This window comes from Diabrotica virgifera, chromosome 6 (genome assembly GCF_917563875.1).
Source record: "Diabrotica virgifera virgifera chromosome 6, PGI_DIABVI_V3a".
Classification (NCBI taxonomy): Eukaryota; Metazoa; Arthropoda; class Insecta; order Coleoptera; family Chrysomelidae; genus Diabrotica; species Diabrotica virgifera.
In genome coordinates this window covers 50,029,720-50,048,415 of record NC_065448.1, presented here as the reverse complement: position 1 = coordinate 50,048,415, position 18,696 = coordinate 50,029,720, and the positions used below count along the sequence as shown (strand labels likewise).

Sequence of the window (18,696 nt, the reverse complement as noted above, 5' to 3'; positions counted from 1 at the left end):
AAATTGCGATTTTGACAATGTTCCCCCACATACAATTCAAAATAAACCTCATTTTCGTTTTCAGCACCCTCGAAAATATAAAGTATGAATAAAATTAGCCATTCACCCCTCCGTGGTCAGTATCTCGAAAACTAAGCGCTTTTTTGAGGGTGTCCCGCTCGTGTATATCACAAAAAATTGTAACGTGATAGTATGAAAAAATAGAGGATACGGCAACGGTGTTACAAGTGATGGTCGGATCCAATGCCAAAATCTACACAGACATATTAGGGTGCACTAATATCCAAGATGTCCGACCATTAATATGGTGGTCCCATATCTAAAAGGAAAGACAGAATGGGGAAACATCTTAATAAAACGCGGTGACACAACATACGCACAACTTGTACAACAAGTAAGAAATAACGTTGATGTTACAAATTGCGGAGTAGAAATTAAAACTCTAAAGGAAACGGCGAAGGGAGATCTTAAATTGGAAATAAGAGGAGAAATAAATAAAATAAAAGACTTAACTAAAGAGATAGCACGCAAAACGGGACTAGAAGTTAATTCGAAACTCCCGGACAAAACGCTGATCATATACGACGTAGATAAAACTATGGATGACGAAGAGGTCATTGGAGCATTGAAGGATCACTTGGGGCAGAGAGAAGGAGATACAGTAACAATTCTGGAGAGAAAGGCGGGATATAGCGGGGGCAAACAGTAATAATTACGGCAAACGTAAAATTAGCCCAAACCCTAATAAATAAGAAGTGAGTCAGAATAGGGTTGGCCACAAGCAAAATTGAGGCGCCCAAATATAGGCCAAAGAGGTGTTATGCTTGCCTACATTTTGGACACACAAGAAGTACATGCAAAGAAAGAAAAGGGGGAGACAAGTGCCTAACTGCTGGAAAGAAGGTAACGATGCGAAAAACTGCCAATATACACCCACTGCGGAATATGTAACAGCGAAGGGAACGGACACAAACGACTGTCCTGAGCACAGGAAATTTTTTAACGAAGATAGAACAGCCACAGCACAAAGTGGGGGGGGGGGTAGTCAGCCAATAAATTCAATCCAACAATAGCATAAGCAAACCTGGGGAGATGTAGGTCGGCACATGGCATACTCACGTTAAGAGGGGAAGAAACGGGAGCGGATCTAGTAATAGTAATCGAGCCCAATAAAAGATTACAGCTAAAGGGAGATGGATTGTAGACAAGAAGCAAGATGTAGCAATCTATATTAGATACAGAGAAATAGGAATAAGAACATGCTTAAGGAAGGAGGGATTTGTGGTCCTGGACCTTGGAATGTTCGTCCTGGTGGCGACCTACATCTCTTCTAATATCATACTCATGGAATACAAGATAGTAGTTGACGACATAGCTAGTCATGCGATAGGGAAAAGAGACTGATTATTACGGGTGACATATATGCTAAATCTGTGGTATGGGGAGCACCACAAAATGATCACAGAGGCGACATGTGGAACGAGATAATACAAGCAATGAACCTCTCGGCCCTTAATAACGGCAAACCAACCTTTGTTAGAGGAGAAAGTCAGACTCACATAGATGTCACGCTAGCGACTGCGACGATGAGGAGGAAAACGGCTGAATTGGATGTTCTGGAAGGGGAAATATTTACCCACCATAGACACATTCTATTTAAGATGAGAGAGAACGTAAAGAAAACTAACGATGGCAGAAGAACGAAACACATCGATAAACAGAAGCTAAAGGAAGAAATCAGAGCAATGGAAGAATATCCCAACAATTATGAAGAGGGATACGAAAAAATAAAAGAGCTGGCCAGAAGGTGTTGCCCAGAGGGTGGAAGAATAAGCAGCCGCCCATATTGGTGGACAGACAACATAGAAGGAATAAGAAGGGGATATATCGAACTGAGAAGAAAAGTCACTAGAGATAAAAAGAAGAACCAACTGGTGGAGGAAGAGATAGAGCGATTGAAAATTTTAAAGAAAGAACTCTCAAAGGAAATCAACAATGAAACGAAAAGGTGCTGGAAATGTGCGATAACCTCGAGAATGACATCTGGGGTGATGCATATAAGATAGTGACAAAAAATCTAAAAGGAAGTAGTATCCACAAAATCGAAGAGAGATAGCAGAAGAGCTATTCCCACAGAGAGAGATTATAGAATTCACAAATTGGCATGTAGAAACGCCGGCAGAAGACTTCACTATGGAGGAGTTGATGGAGCCAGGGAAAGCACCTGGACCCGACAGAGTTCTATCAGAAATTGTTAAAATAATCATAGAGGAAAAAGCTCCATGGGTAAAAGATATCATGAATGACCTCCTCAGAAAGAAAAAATTCCCAGAGGCATGGAAAACGGTAAACCTCTTACTTATTCCCAAACCTGGGAAAGAACTTGGGGAACCGGGAGCTTTCAGACCGATATGCCAATTAAACACGATGGGCAAGGTCTTTGAGATACTTATTAAAGACGAGATTAGAAAAACAAGTAATGAAGAAAGGGGGATTGTCTGAACGCCAATATGGGTTTGGGAAAGGGAAGTCCACGCAATTAACTGCCACATGTAGGAGCAGGTGGTTGGTGGCCTTCTTTCTGGACATAAAAAATGCCTTCAACTGTGCAAGCTGGAGAGTAATAACTGGAATACTGGAGAATTTGGAAATATCCCCATACCTACAAAATATAGTGAAGGAATACTTCTCAAGTAGAAATATTAACATAGCGAGGGGAGATGTTATGCTGACATCGGCGGGGTGCCACAGGGCTCGGTATTAGGACCGTTGCTCTGGAACATCCTCTACAATGACATACTAGAAGAAGATCTAGGAGAAGGGACACAGGCTATAGCTTACGCGGATGGCCTGGTCGTTCTAGTAGAGCACAACGAAAACAGGCTCATAGTGAACACGGCGAATGCTGCACTGGAAAGGGTGAAAATGTGGCTGAATGATCGAGAGGTGACACTTGCTACGCACAAAACGGAAGCCTTGATATTAAAAGGACCTAGAGACAAAGAGCACATCTCCTTCACCCTCGAAGGTGAAAGAATAACGCCGACCGAAAAGGTTAGATACTTGGGAGTGATGCTGGACAGTAAGCAGATATTTGGCGAACGTGTCAAATATGCTGCACATAAGGCAGAACAGAGAGCAACAGCATTGGCAATAATCATGCCTAATATATAAGGCCCAGGTACGGGGAAAAGAGGGATCCTAATGGAAGTGGTACACTTCACAACCCTATGGCCCGGTACTTTATGTCTCGATTAACAGCCCGTTAGTTAACGGAGGTTTAATCGGGACCTCATTAGGGTCTCTTGCGTTATAATAAATGCAGTTATAATTATTATTATACTTATTTATAATTATAATAATACTTGTAATTTGTAATTGCATTTATTACAACGCAAGAGACCCTAATGAGGTCTCGATTAAACCTCCGTTAACTAACGGGCTGTTAATCGAGACATGAAGTACCGGGCCTATATGCGGCACCGGTGTGGCATCAAGTAATAAACAAAAAAAAGTACAAAAACATGTTAGAGAAAGCCCAAAGAAAAGCCCTATTAAGGGTCGTGTGCGCCTACAAAACGACCTCGACGGTGGCCCTACAAGTTATAGCTGGGGTATCACCAATACACCTGCAGGTAAAAGAGAGAGCCAAAACATACGGCAAGACTGACGAGGAGAAGACAGAAGAAAGGAAAGAAACCATTACAAAGTGGCAAGAAGAGTAGGAAAGCGAGCGGAGGGCTGCATGGACAAGGACTCTGATCCCTGACGTGGAGGAGTGGGTGAAGTGCAAATATAAAAGTACGAACTACTTCTTCATGCAATTCCTTACAGGACACGGATCGTTTAGAGCATACTTTGAGAGGATAAACAAGGCAATAGATGATAGTTGCGTAGATTGTGGAGTAAGCGACACAGCAGAACACTGCGTGTTTGAATGCAGAAAGTTTAATGACAAAAGAGCGGAGCTATATCCAAAAGTAGGCACTTAGGGCAAACAATTTTATGGCCATAGTGACAAGGGGGGAAAGGGAGTTGTAAAGAAGTGATAGAGGCTGTGACAAAAATCATTAAAAGAAAAGAGATTGTAGAAAGAGAGAGACAACAGGGGTAAACAAAAGCGATATAAGCAACAGATAGAAAAAGAAAAGAGTAGAAAAAGGGAGGCTGCGCGCGCGAGAGAACGGTCTGGAAAGACGTGCCACGCGCGTAAGCGGAGAGTGGGTTTAGTTGGTAGGCTTTGTAACACGGATGCATCCGGTGGCAAGGCCCCGGAGGGGAACTGCGTTCGGATGTACTCCGTTTACTCTGAATCCAACACACGCCAGGTACGATTCGCCTGGTACGGTCTTTAGAAGATTCCCACTCTCACACACAAAAAAAAGTCTATCGCAATGTTCATTCCTCTCCCTGAGTCCATATTGCTCCACACAATTCTTCACTTCTTGGCCCACTTTAGCGTTTAAATAGCTGATTATACTATTTATATCATGCCTTTTAATTAGCTTTAAGACATTGCAAAGGCTATAGCGGGATAAGATGGTCAAAATTGCACCAGGCTCGATTCAGTTTTGGGTTTAGCCATTTGAAAATATATAATTGAAAACTCACTCAGCCAAATTTTCAAGTCCCTAGGTGCACCGGGGGGTCCGCTATGGAAAAAAACGTGTTTTTTTGAAAACATTTTTTTCCAGACGCTATAGTGCTGCAAAAAATCTGAAAAAATTAATGAATACGTATCTTAATAACACAAAGCTGCTTGATTTTTTTCAGATTTTTATCTTCAAAATTGAGTGCAGGAAAAATTTTTGAAATTTTCAAAAAATTTTTAGGTTATGTTGTAAATTTTTCGCCAACTTTAAAATATTGTTATTTTATGTATTTTTTTTCCATTCTTTCGAATGGCATAGGCATCATTATCATTTTCGACGTGGAAAATACCTAAAAATCGAAAAAACTGTTTTTTTGGCATTTTCTGAAGTTTTTGACTCATAAACTCAACAACGTACAGCTAAATTAATCATCATTTACATTTTTATATGTATTGTTACATTTACAAAAAAATCAGCTATTAGAACTTATTTTTTTTTCCTACAGCATGCTCAAAAACCCCGTTTTCGGCGTTTTTACTAAATAGCATCAGAAATCAGTAAAAAAAAAATAATTCTTTTAACGTTTAAAGAATTAAAATTTTGTTGTTGTCGATGGAATGTAATACAATTATTACTTAAATAAATTATTTTTTTGTTTTGCACGATTGTTTGAATTTCATATATAATAATATCGTCCCATTAAGGGTACACTGCCATAGGCTTATAAAAAAAATCAATAAAATAAGTTTTTTAACGTTTTAACGTTTAAAAAATAAATTTTTTGTAGTATCCGATAGAAAATGTTGCCACTTTATAAAAATGCTTGTTGCGGTTGTGATTTTCAAAGCGCGCTAAGGTTAAGAAAGCTCGGCACTTTGGTGCCGTACGCAAGGAAGCGCTTCTAGCCACGTTTTTGGAAAAAACTCAGGATAAACCAGTCCTCAAGTACCCGCCGTCGAAGCCACTAACTACTTACGTAATAAAACTATTTTTAAAATAATAAAATAAGAAAATCTACGGTTTTGATTAAAAAATAAAAAAAATAAATGAAAAAAAAATTTATTAAACGTTAATGAGGAATTATTATTTAAATAAATAATTATTAAATTATTTGAATTACTTAATTGATTGAGTTTAAAGGGATTAATAAATTAATTATTAAAGTTACTACACAATCATGAAATTACAAAATTCAAATTAATATACAGCATGGTGCAAAGAAAGGAATAAAGTCGTTATTTCGTAAACTGGCAACTTTTGGAAAAATACCGAAACGGGTCGAGTGTGATACGAGTGACGTCATCCATCTGGGCGTGATGACGTAATCGATGATTTTTTTAAATGAGAATATGGGTCGTGTGGCAACTCATTTCAAAGGATATTCAGATATATTATTTATACAGGGTGACCAAAAAAAATTGAATTAAATTAATTGACATAAAAAGAAGAATTTAAGTAATGTATTTACTTCAAAATATATTTTACCTCTATTAGAACACAGAAGAAAATTTTTGAGATATAAACATTGCTTTTCACTTAAATTCAATGTTCAAGCCAGCTCCTGCTAGCCACCTGCCTCTTGGAAGTTTGAACATTTTATTTAAGCGAAAAGCAATGTTTATTTTTCGAATAAATATTTTTTTCCGTTTTCTGAAAGTAAAATATATTTTGAATTAAATAAATTACATACATTATTTTTTTTTGTAAATTAATTTATTTAAAAAAAATTTGGTCACTCTGTATATATAAATAATAAGGGTAATGTTTCCATTGTTTTCAATCAGGTGGGATGTAGAGTAATATTTTTGATGTTATTTTATGTGCTATTAGATTGAAAACTTAGTCCTTTCTAATAATGGTAATGTTTATACTACTGAATAGAGAATTGAAAAACCTTTCGAATAACCAAATTATAGTAAAGTCCCAGTGATTGGCTGTGTACCATAGTTAAAAAACTTACACAGAAATAAAAAACTTCGGTTTGTATAATGGTATAAAATTCTATTACAAAACTTTTAAAAAAGTCATCCAAGTAGATTATAGAAAAACATCAGAACATTTTCTATCTAGTCAGATCATCTTCAGTGACATTCTGTTTAGTTACTAAAACTATAGCCCGCTAGTTCATATATTATTATGTAGTCTTCAAAATTACATAATTATTTATTAAAACTTCCCATATAAATAGTTAATCATAAAAATGCCAAAGGAAATAGCTTCAGAACAACATTAAAATTATACTTTTGAAATGCGGCACAATGTCGATATTAATGGATTTTACTAAAGCTCAAAAGCAGCATGGCTTTCCTGCTCGAAAAACTGAAGGGGTACTTGTCACAACGAGTTCGAAGTCAAGACAGAATTCGGTCTGTGTGACTCGTCTTGACTTGTCATTCCAAAAGTATAATTTTAATAAAAAAATTTATTTTAATAAAATTATGTAATTTTAAAGACTATATATCAACTAGTGGGCTAGTTTCAATTACTACACAGAATGTCACTGAAGATGATTTGACTAGATCGAAAACATTCTGGATGTTCTTGGATGCTTTTTTTAAAAGTTTTTTAATAAAATTTTATACCATTATACAAACCAAAGTTCTTTGCTACTATGGTTTTTCATATAACCGTAATTCTCATTAAAAAAATTCATGGATTACGTCATCGCGCCCGGATGGATGACGTCATTACTAGTATCATATATATGCCAAAAAATCACAATTAAAAAATCGGCCTCTTTCGGGATTTTTCCTTAGAGTCGACAGTTTAATAAATAACGAATTTATTCCATTCCTTTGCATCATACTGTATATTAATTTGAATTTGAATTTTGTAATTTCATGAGTACTTAGTAACTTATTAATAATTAATTTATTAATCCCTTTAAACACTGCACTCTTTAGGTTGCACTATTTAAGCAATTAAATAATTCAAATACTTTAGTGATATATTTATATAATAATTCCTCATTAACGTTTAATAACACGATTTTTATTACGTAAGTAGTTAGTGACTTCGACGGCAGTACTTGAGGAGTGTTTTTTTTTGTATCGAACACCACAAACATTTTATTTTTTAAACGTTAAAAACATTAATTTATTGATTTTTTTATAAGCATATGGCAGGATACCCTTAATGGGACGATATTATTATATATGAAATTCAAATAATCGTGCAAATAAATCACTTATTTAAGTATTAATTGTATTACATTCTATCGATAACAACAAACTTTTAATTTTTTAAACGTTGAAAAAATTAATTTTTGACTGATTTTTGAGGCTATTTAGTAAAAAAAAATAAGTTTCATTAGATGATTTTGATGGTAAAGATAAAAATACATAAAAAAGGTAAATTATGATTAATGTAGCTGTATGTTGTTGAGGTTATGAGTCAAAAATTTCAGAAAAAACAGTTTTTTTCGATTTTTAGGTATTTTCCACGTCGAAAATGATAATGATGCCTAGGCCATTCGAAAGAAGGGAAAAAACTTCACAAAATAACAATATTTTAAAGTTGGCGAAAAATTTCCAATATAACCTAAGATTTTTTTGAAAATTTCAAAAAATTTTCCTGTGCTTAATTTTGAAGCTAAAAATCTGAAAAGAAATCAGGCTGCTTTGTATTGTTAAGATACGCCTTCATTAATTTTTTCAGATTTTTTGCAGTAATACTGCGTCTAAAAATAATTTTTTTCAAAAAAACACGTTTTTTTCCAAAGCACCTAGCTCCTGGGGATCCTGTTATTTTTTAATCAAAACGAAACCGTAGATTTTCTTATTTTATTATTTTAAAAATATTTTTATTACGTAAGTAGTTAGTGGCTTCGACGGTGGGTACTTCAGAACTGGTTTATCCTGAGTTTTATTCCAAAAACGTGGCTAGAAGCGCTTCCTTGCGTACGGCACCAAAGTGCCGAGCTTTTTTTAACCTTAGCGCGGTTTGAAAATCACAACCGCAACAAGCATTTTTATAAAGGGGCAACATTTTCTATCGAATACTACAAAAATTTTATTTTTTAAACGTTAAAACGTTAAAAAAATTAATCTATTGATTTTTTTATAAGCCTATGGCAGGGTACCCTTAATGGGACGATAGTATTATATATGAAATTCAAACAATCGTGCAAAACAAAAAAATAATTTATTTAAGTATTAGTTGTATTACATTCTATCGAGAACAACAAAATTTTAATTTTTTAAACGTTCAAAGAATTATTTTTTTTTACTGATTTCTGAGGCTATTTAGTAAAAACGCCGAAAAACGGGGTTTTTGAGCATGCTGTAGGAAAAAAATAAGTTCTAATAGCTGATTTTGATTGTAAATGTAACAGTACATATAAAAATGTAAATAATGATTAATGTAGCTGTATGTTGTTGAGTTTATGAGTCAAAAACTTCAGAAAATGCCAAAAAAACAGTTTTTTTTTCGATTTTTAGGTATTTTCCACGTCGAAAATGATAATGATGCCTATGCCATTCGAAAGAATGGAAAAAAATACATAAAATAACAATATTTTAAAGTTGGCGAAAAATTTACAACATAACCTAAAATTTTTTTGAAAATTTCAAAAAATTTTCCTGCGCTCAATTTTGAAGACAAAAATCTGAAAAAAATCAGGCAGCTTTGTGTTATTAAGATACGTATTCATAAATTTTTTCAGATTTTTTGCAGCAATACAGCGTCTGGAAAAAAAATGTTTTCGAAAAAACACATTTTTTTCCATAGCGGACCCCCCGGTGCACCTAGGGACTTGAAAATTTGGCTGAGTGAGTTTTCAATTATACATTTTCGAATGGCTGAACCCAAAACTGAATCGAGCCTGGTGCAATTTTGACCATCTTATCCCGCTATAGCCTTTGTTCATAGATGGCATCTATGGTATCTTGATCCTTGTCTTCATTGGGTGCATATACTTGATTTATATTTATTTTACGTTGTAAATATTAATTGAGAAACAAGTCGTTGTCTGTGGTCGTTTGCATTCAGCTCCTACGTAAGTAGTGCAGCCGATATGTGAAACAATTGTGCATTTAATGATAGAAGTATATAATTTGGACCACATATACTGCACATATAAAGGTTCAAATTTAGATATGAGGCCATCTCAGATTTTGCCTTTTACAAAAATGGCGGGGATTCAAAATGGCGACTAAACATATGTGACTAATAGCACGATAACTTTTGAACGAGACTTCAGATTTCAACCAAATTTGGCATATAGGTTATTTTACCAGAATTTGTGTTTTTACTGTTTTTTTTTTATATAAAAATATGTTGTTTTTTTTTCAATTCTTTCACCCTGTATATATAAATTTTTCAAAAAGGTAATATCGCCATTGAAAAGAGTAAATATATTTTTTAGGAAATATTTTGAACTTTTCAGTTGTGTTAATTACCATTTAATAAATGCATAACGTATGTTCACATGTACCCATGGGCGGCAGATTCATTTTGAATGCCCGCCATTTTTGTAAAAGACTAAATCTGAGATGGCCTCATATCTAAATTTGAATCTTTGTATGTGTAGTATGTGTGGTCCAAATTATAAGATTCTACCTTTAAATGCACAATAATTCTTATATTATTATTTGCACGAATCTGTCGCACATAGGTACCTACACGTGAAGATACGTTATGCATTTATTAAATGGTAATTAATGTAACTAAAGATTTAAAAATATTTTTACGCTCTTTTCAACGCCGGTATTACCTTTTTGAAAAATTAGCATATACAGGGTGAAAGAATTGAAAGAGAAACAGTATATTTTTACATAAAAAAAAAAAACAGTAAAAACACAAATTCTGGTAAACCGATTTATCCGGTTTAACACCTCGATATTATTCATCAAAAAAAGAACCCATATACCAATTTTGGTTGAAATCTGTTATCTCGTTCAAAAGTTATCGTGCTATTAGTTACGCCGGGCTCAAACGACTCGTGTACTTGGCGAATAATCGTTACTTGTGTTACTTACTATGTCTTTTGGGAGGGTTACTAGTACAATTCTTTGTCAATGAATAGTAGTAAATGTATTAACATTATTATTATTAGTGTTTGACAAATAGTACAATAATTGTACTAGTAACCTCCTCACAGCATTGACAGTATACACAAGTGACGATTATTCGCCAAGTACCTATACGAGTCGTTTGAGTCCGGCCTTGTAAAAGGAACAAAAACTGAGATGGGCTCGTATCTAAATTTGAACCTCTATATGTGTAGTATATGTGGTTAGGGCTTACAATACCGGAATGCCGGACGATTTTTGTCCGGTATTCGATACCGGTATTTATAATAAAAATACCGGTATTTCGGTATTAGCTTAATTTATAAAAAGTGAATTGATGCACAATAAGCTTTCTTCTAAAATATTTTTTTGTTATTACAAGAAATTATTTTTGAAGATGAACAACAATTATCATTGTAAAAAATATTTATTAAACACGTTTATTACACATACAAATCAAGTATAGCGTTTTCTAAAAGAGTGAATGTCGTTAATTTAAGGCGAAGGGTTATATCAGTTTCTACAACCAAATTATTATTAAATCTCGTCTATACAAATACAGAAAATGAGTTAATATAAAGATTCTTAAATTTTTAAAATAAGACTAGGTACTTTATTTTATAAATGAGCCGTAAGATTATCAATCAGAATTGTTTTTACATTTTTAGGTATACATATTTTCATTTTTTTGTGTATTGTGGTGTAGAAATTAGGCTCACTTATTTTCTGAATTATTTATAATAATTGAAAATATATTGTTGTGATCTTATTTATTTATATGTGATGATATTCTTATATGTAATTTAATTTAATTAATGCATTAATGATAATCTAATTAATCAACCAGATCACATACCAATATGTTTTCAATCTCAGGGCGAATTATAAAATTACTTACTTACTTTCGTGACTTCTAAGTATTTCTCAGTGGTTCCTAATCGGGATAGGTAAAAAAATAAAATAATACACACATATGGATTACAATTATAAATCAAAATTTTGTTTATTTTATATAAATGGCAATCACTGCTTAATATTTGTTAGATCTTATATTTATTTAACACAAACATTTAAAAATGGGAATCTTATTTCCTTTTGGTTTCCAATTTAAAATTTTTATTAATAATGAACTATTAGGATTTATTAGCAACAAATTGATTTAAGTTTGATGAAAATCTTCTGATATTATCGATTATGTTCTTCAATTTTTAATGTGGTATTTAATACAAAAACCCATACATTCATGTCCTGACAAATGAGACTGACCTTTATCTGGTGAGCTGCGAATGTCCTCACACAAGACCCGTTTCCTCCTACCCTTGGTTGCGATAAAAACTCGTCCTGGCCTCCAGTAATGTTCTCCTTTGAAATCTACCTCGTATAGCTCTCGTTCCTGCTTTTCTCGTGATGCCGTGTTCTACCTTTTTCGAACCACTTCAATCAGCTACCGGGACACTCTTTGCTCAAGGAGATTCTTTTCTCTCAACTCGGCCTACCTCTCGTTCCGATGGGTACTCAACACTCACGGAACTACACCGGCTTTTTCACTCCTCGTACACACCGTCTACCACTCGACTTCACCTGTCGACTCCTCAAAACATTCTCCTCTATCCTTCTCATTCATTCCCCTACTTTCTAAATATCCCTTCCAGATTCAAAAATCAACATTCCACCACAAATTTTAATTCGCCGTATTCCTCAATACCAACTTTTAATCTTTCTAAATATGTTTAATGGATTTCAAGAAAAAATAATCATTTCCCAATTTAAACTTACTTTCTACTTTTTACAAAACTTAATGACCTATTATCTATTTCACTGAGTCTTATTTAGCGCAGGCTAATGATCGAATCTTCCGCGAACTCTATAATGGTCCGCGTCACTCAAACTTGTTTATCTTAGGCGCATTGTTACCGAGTTTCGTACACTTCTTCGAATCACTTTCTTAAAAACTAAATATAATAATTTGTTGTATACAGGTTGTTCTAAATTTACATGCCCGTGGTTGAGAAAATTGAAGATCTTTTATATTAATTTGAATTTTGCTTATAATTATAAATTTTTAATTCTCCTATCAAATAGAAATATAACAATATATAGCAGTCTAAATACATCTACATTCTGTGACATATTAAATATGTCACAGAAGTTAATGGTAGGGGAGCCCAAGCGGGGATTTTTGCAGTTACTCGAGCGCGTCAGATAATCATATGGGGAGATACCTGGTACCCTGCAGATGTATCTCTACCATATATTGGCTCTTAACACAGAGAAGTTCGTTAAGGGGGTCCGAAAAAAAAATCTATCCTTAAAAAAACTAGAAATTGTCAGATTAAGGTAAGGTAAGTTAAGTACATGCAAAAGAGTGTATATTTCAAAAACTTGACGATTTGAGCCGGGCGTAAGGAAATGGGCGAGTCCCAAAGTTTCACAAGAAAAAAGCGAATATTTCGCGAAATTAACGACAGATCGAAAAACCAAAAAATTTGTGCTCAATATTTTTTAAAAATCTATCGAATGATACCAAATACGACTTCCCACGGAGAGCAGTGGGGTGTAAATTTAATATTTTAAATACGAATGCCGCGATATTTCGCGAAATGAACATCAGATCGTAAAACTGTAAAATACACTTATTTAATATTTTTGAAAATTCTATCGAATTGCACCAAACACAATCCCCCACGGAGGTGGGGTGGGGAGTTACTTTAAAATCTTAAATAGGAGCCCCCATTTTTTATTGCAGATTTGGATTCCATACGAAAAAATAAGTAACTTTTATTCGAAACGTTTTTTCGAATTATGCATAGATGGCGTTATAATCGGAAAAAACAATGTTAGAAATGGAAAATTAAATTAAAAAATGGTAAGCGCCCACTGAAATGGAAAACTTTACTTAACTTTTTTTGGTTTTAGGACCTACTCTTCACCACCCAATAGATTCCCATAACGCTCGAGTGACTGCACATTTAGCATACTTTGCTCCCCTACCATAATCTTTGTACCAATATATTTTAAAGTTAAATTAATTTACAAATAGCAAATTTCAGTTTCATAAAATCAAATATATAGTTTTTCTATTTCCACATTTTTTGTACCTATCTATCTATTCCTACTCTCTATGTAATATTATAAACAACATCTACTCATTTGAAAACAAAATTTAATAGGTTTCATAGTACATATTTAATGACAAGTCGATAAAAGAACTGAGGATAGTATAAATATAACGTGTATATTTTTTATTCCTAATACCGGTTTTAATACCGGCATCCCGGTATTTGAAATTTTAAATACCAAATACCGGTATTGAGATTTTGACTCGGTATTGTAAGCCCTATATGTGGTCCAAATTATATGCTTCTACCATTAAATGCACAATAATTCTTATAATATTTGCATGAATCTGCCGCATATAGGTACATGTGAAGATACGTTTTGCATTTATTAAATGGTAATTAACATAACTAAAAAGTTCAAAATATTTCCTAAAAAATATTTTTACGCTCTTTTTAATGGCCGTATTAACTTTTTGAAAAATTAATACATACAGGGTGAAAGAATTGAAAAAAAAAACAACATATTTTTACATAAAAACCAGGAAAAACACAACTTCTGGTAAACCTATTCTTCCGGTTCAAGACCTCGATCTTATACATCAATTTTTGAACCTTTATATGTGTAGTATATGTGGTCCAAATTATATGCTTCTATCATTAAATGCATAATTCTTATAATGTTGAATCTTGTACAGCCCAAAGTTCTGTGTGCAAGTTGCGACCTATAAATGGCTGAGTTCTTGCGAGAGACGTGAAATCGACAGCCACAGATTCTCCTTCACACTCTCACGGACAGCGGAAATGTTTGGTTGGTTGTTTACTCAATGAGTGGACACAAATCTATCAACCACACTGTGAATATCACTTGATATGGTGACCTTAAAATGGACGAAGCCAGAGGAGCGTTGCCCAAACGGAACACCTATTTTGATAAAAAAAATTTATCATTTGCTTGTCTAGAGACCTCGGGCACGTTAGGAAAATGGTGCCCCATCAACCGCTATATTGTTTGAATAGAAAAAGAATATAGATAGATATGCAAAGTTTCAGCTTTATTTTTATTCTTTTAGATTTCATAAATTTGGTTACATAATTTGAGGACCTCACCGTCTTGTTTATTGTTATTCTTATCTTATTGTTATTGTTATTAAATTTTTGTAGATCGTTTTTGAACACACCTATGATGTTGAAAGGAGGCTATAATTAGTTTACCTTAGCTTAGTACCATCTCTTTATTTCAGTACATAAATTACCTCTCAACAGCAATTGAACTAATTTTTCTTCGTTATTGATATTTTATGGACTTACGGTCTTTAAATATTTAATCTTATTGATATAGTAGTCATGTTGTGACTGGCTGATTGACATAGAGTCCATGCCATAAAAACAAAAACAAAAAAAAGATTACATAAATTCCATAAATTGTTTACATTAGATATTATGCATTATCAATGAATAATTAAAATAATACACAGAAAGTAATTAGCATCCACGATTAGTCTTTATAAGTACCTATCTATGCTGATTGAAGAGGCACCCTTCTAGATTTGAGTTGAGCAAAATCGTTAATCACATCTTCAAAATATTATATGTTTCAAGCATATCAAATTCTATCGACCTTACCGACAAACTGTTTAATCTCCCTTGAAGCATTGAACTTTTTAATTCATTTTTTATTCGTTTTACTTTGGAGAAGGAGCGTTCCCCACTGCAGTTTTTTACCATCAGGCTTAAAAAGATTCTCAGTGCCATTTCTATGTATGTTAGGGAAGATGTCTTCAATTTTGATCTCTTTTAAAATATGCTATATTTCTATATATAACACTATTAGTTCCTTCATTTTTACTTTGATTGAAAATAACCAATTGGGTTATCATGTAGTAATCGAGTAGAGACTAGGGGGCCCCAATCGATCGTGGTTCCCTGGGCACGTACCCAGTGGAGAAGTAGGGCTTGTTTGCATGTATTGTACGCTATGTCCATCCAAGAGGTTGTTGCAAAACCGACTGAATAAATATTAACTATCAAAGTCCGGAACACCCTGAATAACAGATTGTGAATAAGTCTTAAGGCGGGTTGACATTACTAGTGAATAACGAACGTGGCTCACGCTTACGTAGTTGGCCTGTGCTACACGACTAATATAAACAGATGTTCGTGCAGCACGATTGTCTCACGAATGGTCTACGCCTCGCCATGATAGATACATGTTAAATATTTCACGCCCTAAAGACAGTCGTAGAGAGTTTGTATTTGATTAAGCATAATGTGCTTTTACCCTCAAAAAGGAGCGTCTGAATGAACTGGAGACCGTTATATGTTAGATTTGTAGAATTGTACGAAAGTGATCCTGTACTTTGGAACGATTATGACGCACGAAACACAGCAGTAGAAAGAATTGTTGCTCAGCTTGAAATTGAAAATTTTATAGCAAAACGTACTAGAGAAATATGTACCTACTAGAGAAATAACAGCTATTATTTCGCAGGTTGTAATAGTAGCCTCTAATACAAATGATGATGCCATGTCCACTACTAACACATAAAACTCTCGTGCCCAATGTAAACACAAAAACGTTTCTCACGAAACGTTTTGCACAGAAGCGTAGATAACACTTGTTTTTAGTGTGAACCACGTTTGTTATTCACTAGTAATGTAAACCCGCCTTTACATATCTTTTTAAACCATTATATTTGCGATTTGACTCTCTGTGTATAAACTAGGAGAACCCTGGATGTCATCGAAATAAAAATTGACCATGCGATGTTTAATGATATATAATTGTTGATAATAGACATTTTATTTTAGGGTTTCCACAAGAGATGAACACATTGGAAATTATGAAAAGAGTCCATGTACATTCAAATGATAAGAAACAACCTATAAGTAGGCCAGCTGAAGAAAAAACATTAAAATGTGAAATTTGTGCTAAGCAATTTGCTAAAAAAAACTATTTAAATGCACATATGAAAATTCACACTGGGGAAAAACCATACAAGTGTGAAATTTGTTTTAAGCAATTTATTCAAGCAAGTACGTTGAAAAGACATTTGAGTGTTCACACTGGAGTAAAACCATACCCATGTGAAATTTGTTCCAAATCATTTTCTCATCTACATACTCTTAAAGCGCATATCAAAGTACACAGTGGGGAAAAACCATACCAATGTGAAGTTTGTTCGAAATCATTTTCACGTCTAAATAATTTTAAAGTACATAATAGAATACACACTGGAGAAAAACCATACCAATGTGACATTTGCTCTGTCTCTTTTACCATTAATAGTCTTTTGAAACGTCATATGAAAATACATACTGGAGAAAAACCTTACAAGTGTGAAATTTGTTTTAAACAGTTTTCTCAACAAGGTCACATGAATCAACATATGACATGGCATACTGGAGAAAAAGGTTACAAGTGTGAAATTTGTTTTAAGCTGTTTTCTCAGTCAAGTGCTTTGAAACTACATACAAGATTGCATACTGGAGAAAAACCTTACAAGTGTGAAATTTGTTTGAAGAAGTTTGCCCGAAAACGTCATTTAACTGAACACATGAAAGTTCACACTGGGGAAAAGCCTCATAAATGTGAAATTTGTTTTAAACAATTTAGTACAGCACGTGACTTAAAAAGACATTTGAAAGTACACACTGGAGAAAAACCTTACAGGTGTGAAATTTGTTTTAAGCAATTTTTTCAAGCAAGTGATTTGAAAAAACATTTGAGAGTGCACACTGGAGAAAAACCTTACAAGTGTGAAATTTGTTTTAAACAATTCAGCCATGCATATCATTTGAAAACACATGTGAGAGTGCACTCTGGGGAAAAACCTCATAAATGTGAAATTTGTTTTAAGCCGTTTAGTACAACATCCCTTTTGAAAATCCATTTGAGAGTACACACTGGAGAAAAACCGTACAAGTGTGAAATTTGTTTTAAACAGTTTTCTCAACAAGGTCACATGAATCAACATATGACATGGCATACTGGAGAAAAAGGTTACAAGTGTGAAATTTGTTTTAAGCTGTTTTCTCAGTCAAGTGCTTTGAAACTACATACAAGATTGCATACTGGAGAAAAACCTCACAAGTGTGAAATTTGTTTTAAGCAATTTTCACAAAAAGGTCAATTGAAAACACATTTGATGACACACTCGAAAAGCACCTTACAAGTGTGAAATTTGTTTTAAGCTGTTTTCTCATTCAAGTGCTTTGAAACTACATATAAGATTGCATACTGGGGAAAAACCTCACAAGTGTGAAACTTATTTCAAGCAGTTTTCACAAAAAGGTCAATTGAAGACATACTCGAAAAGCGTCTTACAAGTGTGAAATTTATTTTAAACAGTTTAGTACAGCAGTTTATTTGAAAAATAATTTGAGAAAAATGGAAAAAAACCGTATCTTAGGTGAAGCAGACATGCTGAAATAATGTAAGACATTACATATTGAGAGCATATTTTAATGTGTGAAATTTGATTGGAAATGGAATTTAACTGGATATATGCAAGTTTACACTGAAGAAAGGGTTAGAAACTATAATAATTATTGTTTTCTGTATAATGGATAAGTCGAATAAAAAAGCAATGTCTGAGAGAGATCTATGACCAGGAGATTCGACAGGTCGACGCGGCTGGAAAATAGGGACCGGAAGGAGCAGTACGCTAAAACCAGTGTTATCATCATCATCCAGTCTCAAAAGTCCACTGCTTCACATAGACCTTTTCCTCATGTTTTCATCCCCGTCTGTCTTGCGGTGTCAATTATTCATTTTGCTTCCACCTGTGGAAAAAATTGTTACAATAGGATCATCAATAAAACAGTTATTTAAAATAAAAAATATTGTCTTGTTTTAGCCACCTTGTATCCACGATTTTTTTTATCTGGGGCCATTTACATTCTTTAGTTTCCCTCTCATCGACAGAATAACTTGGTTGTGATCGGAGGATATTGCATTGATCACACATTGATTGCACAGAAATCAACTAGTCTTTTACGTATCTTTTTAAACCATTATAATATTTGATATTTTAC

At 33.8% G+C, this 18,696-nt stretch overlaps 1 protein-coding gene across 2 annotated transcripts in view; it reads left to right on the top strand.

Moving 5' to 3' along the window:
• LOC126886952 (zinc finger protein 501-like) overlaps positions 1–18,696 on the top strand; it is a 73,970-nt gene that overhangs the window by 18,784 nt on the left and 36,490 nt on the right. Inside the window, exon 2 of one of the 2 annotated variants that reach the window (XM_050654139.1) lies at positions 16,471–18,502. The exons of the other annotated variant lie outside the window; for it this stretch is intronic. Within the exon in view, the coding sequence (XP_050510096.1) occupies positions 16,471–17,840 (1,370 nt within the window). The 3' untranslated portion in view covers positions 17,841–18,502. Of the gene's footprint in view, positions 1–16,470; positions 18,503–18,696 lie in introns of those variants that run through there. 2 annotated transcript variants of the gene reach the window in all.